The sequence below is a fragment of the Loa loa genome, assembly GCF_000183805.2.
Source record: "Loa loa unplaced genomic scaffold supercont3.139, whole genome shotgun sequence".
Lineage (NCBI taxonomy): Eukaryota > Metazoa > Nematoda > Chromadorea > Rhabditida > Onchocercidae > Loa > Loa loa.
In genome coordinates this window covers 72,371-74,049 of record NW_018108319.1, presented here as the reverse complement: position 1 = coordinate 74,049, position 1,679 = coordinate 72,371, and the positions used below count along the sequence as shown (strand labels likewise).

General features: G+C 21.6%; 1 protein-coding gene across 1 annotated transcript in view; it reads right to left on the bottom strand.

Annotated features, from left to right (window-relative positions):
- Positions 1 to 705: 705 nt before the first annotated feature.
- Positions 706 to 1,679, bottom strand: part of LOAG_17851 (hypothetical protein) — a gene marked incomplete at both ends in the record, with an annotated part of 2,239 nt that continues 1,265 nt past the window's right edge. Inside the window, one exon of the mRNA XM_020450515.1 lies at positions 706 to 918. Coding sequence (XP_020305794.1) covers positions 706 to 918 — 213 coding nt within the window. The remainder of the gene's footprint in view (positions 919 to 1,679) is intronic.

Here is a 1,679-nt window from a genome sequence, read left to right as displayed (position 1 = left end):
TTTAATTATTGTTATCAAATACGTGTAACAGTAACTTACCGTGTAACAGTAACTTACCATGATAAGAATTTTGCGGGTGTACGATTAAAATATTAAGGGATAATCATTATTGTTCAACAAAAATTAGCATATTATAGAAATTTCGTAATAAAACATGATAATGATTGATTATAATTTGTCGTGATAGATAAGAAACTAATCATAATTTTATCATGATAAGTTGTATTAAAATAAATTATCATTTATCGCCATAAAAAAAAATGAGTCATAATTTATTGTGATAAGAAATTGATCATAATTTAAGTGACATATATTTTCTATAAGGAAATATCACATATTATGTGTCACTTTCAATTTGCAAAAAAAAAAAAGGTCAACATATTCTTCTATAATACAGCAATAATTAATTATTTGTCATAATGCTAGCTGATAATTAATTAACTGTATGTACAATAAATGGTATATCGTGTTTTTACATTATGATAGGATGAGAATGGAATAATTTTGAGAGAATTTTTCATCGAAAAAGAAATTCCAATTATAATTACTATTTTAATTATAAGTGATAAGCAAAAGGAAAAGTGTAAAAATATTTCAATCATTGATATTATCAATTGCAAAATTTCTTTTAAGTTTAATGCAATTAATTAATACTAATTAGTACGAAAGAAAAAACTAAGTAATTAATACATTAATACTAATTGATCAAGCATAAAAATAATTACTGTACAAATGATACGGTAATGGTAATGGTAATGGTAAAAAAGCATGCATAAATGGTAATAAAGGTTGTTGAGGAAATTCGGGCCGTAAAATCGATTCAATTGTAAATGATTTCTTTACAGGTATTGGTGTACTTATTGGACTATCATCCGAGCATTCATCTTCATTTATCATTAAACCCATATGACGTCGTACCTGAAATTAAAAAATTTTATTTTTAAATTTAAATTAAATTTGATAAGAAAAATTTAACAATAAGATATTATCACTGATAATATTATCAACAGTAATTAAATTACACGAAATATTGCTGTTCAAAAGTTTTTGTTCGGAATGGAAAAGAATTGATCCAATGATTGGATGAATATAAAATAAATGATCGAATATTTCTAATCTTAATTATCGTTATCTTTAAATGAACTAAATTTATACATAATTTATATGTAAATTTATACGTAAATATTATAAAGTCATATTTATATCTATTATGGTTGACATCATTGTCAAATATATGTCATCAAATTGGTAATTAATTTTATGCAAATCTAAATGAAAATTAACAATGAAAATTTGATTGAGCAAATTTTTTAAAAATTTTTATCATCATGTAACATTTCGATTAAAATTATTAGTATCTAAAATTGTTAATTTTAATCAATATTTGTTTATTCAATTTATTCGAACATTTCATTCATTTTTTTTTAAATTCTAAAAATTTTTACCGCAATTCAATGATTACTTAAATTTCTCAAAATATATGAATAACAAATGATTGACATTTATCTTTTTCATATTTCACTTCAGCTAATTAATTGGCTAATTAAATTTTGCATTAATTTATTTCATTGTATTCCAATTGATTGTATATTGGTTCCTTTTTTTTATTTCATTTCAAACTAATTTTACACAACTTTTTTTCTAATATTTTTAAAAAATATGTTTTGCAGTAAAAAAAA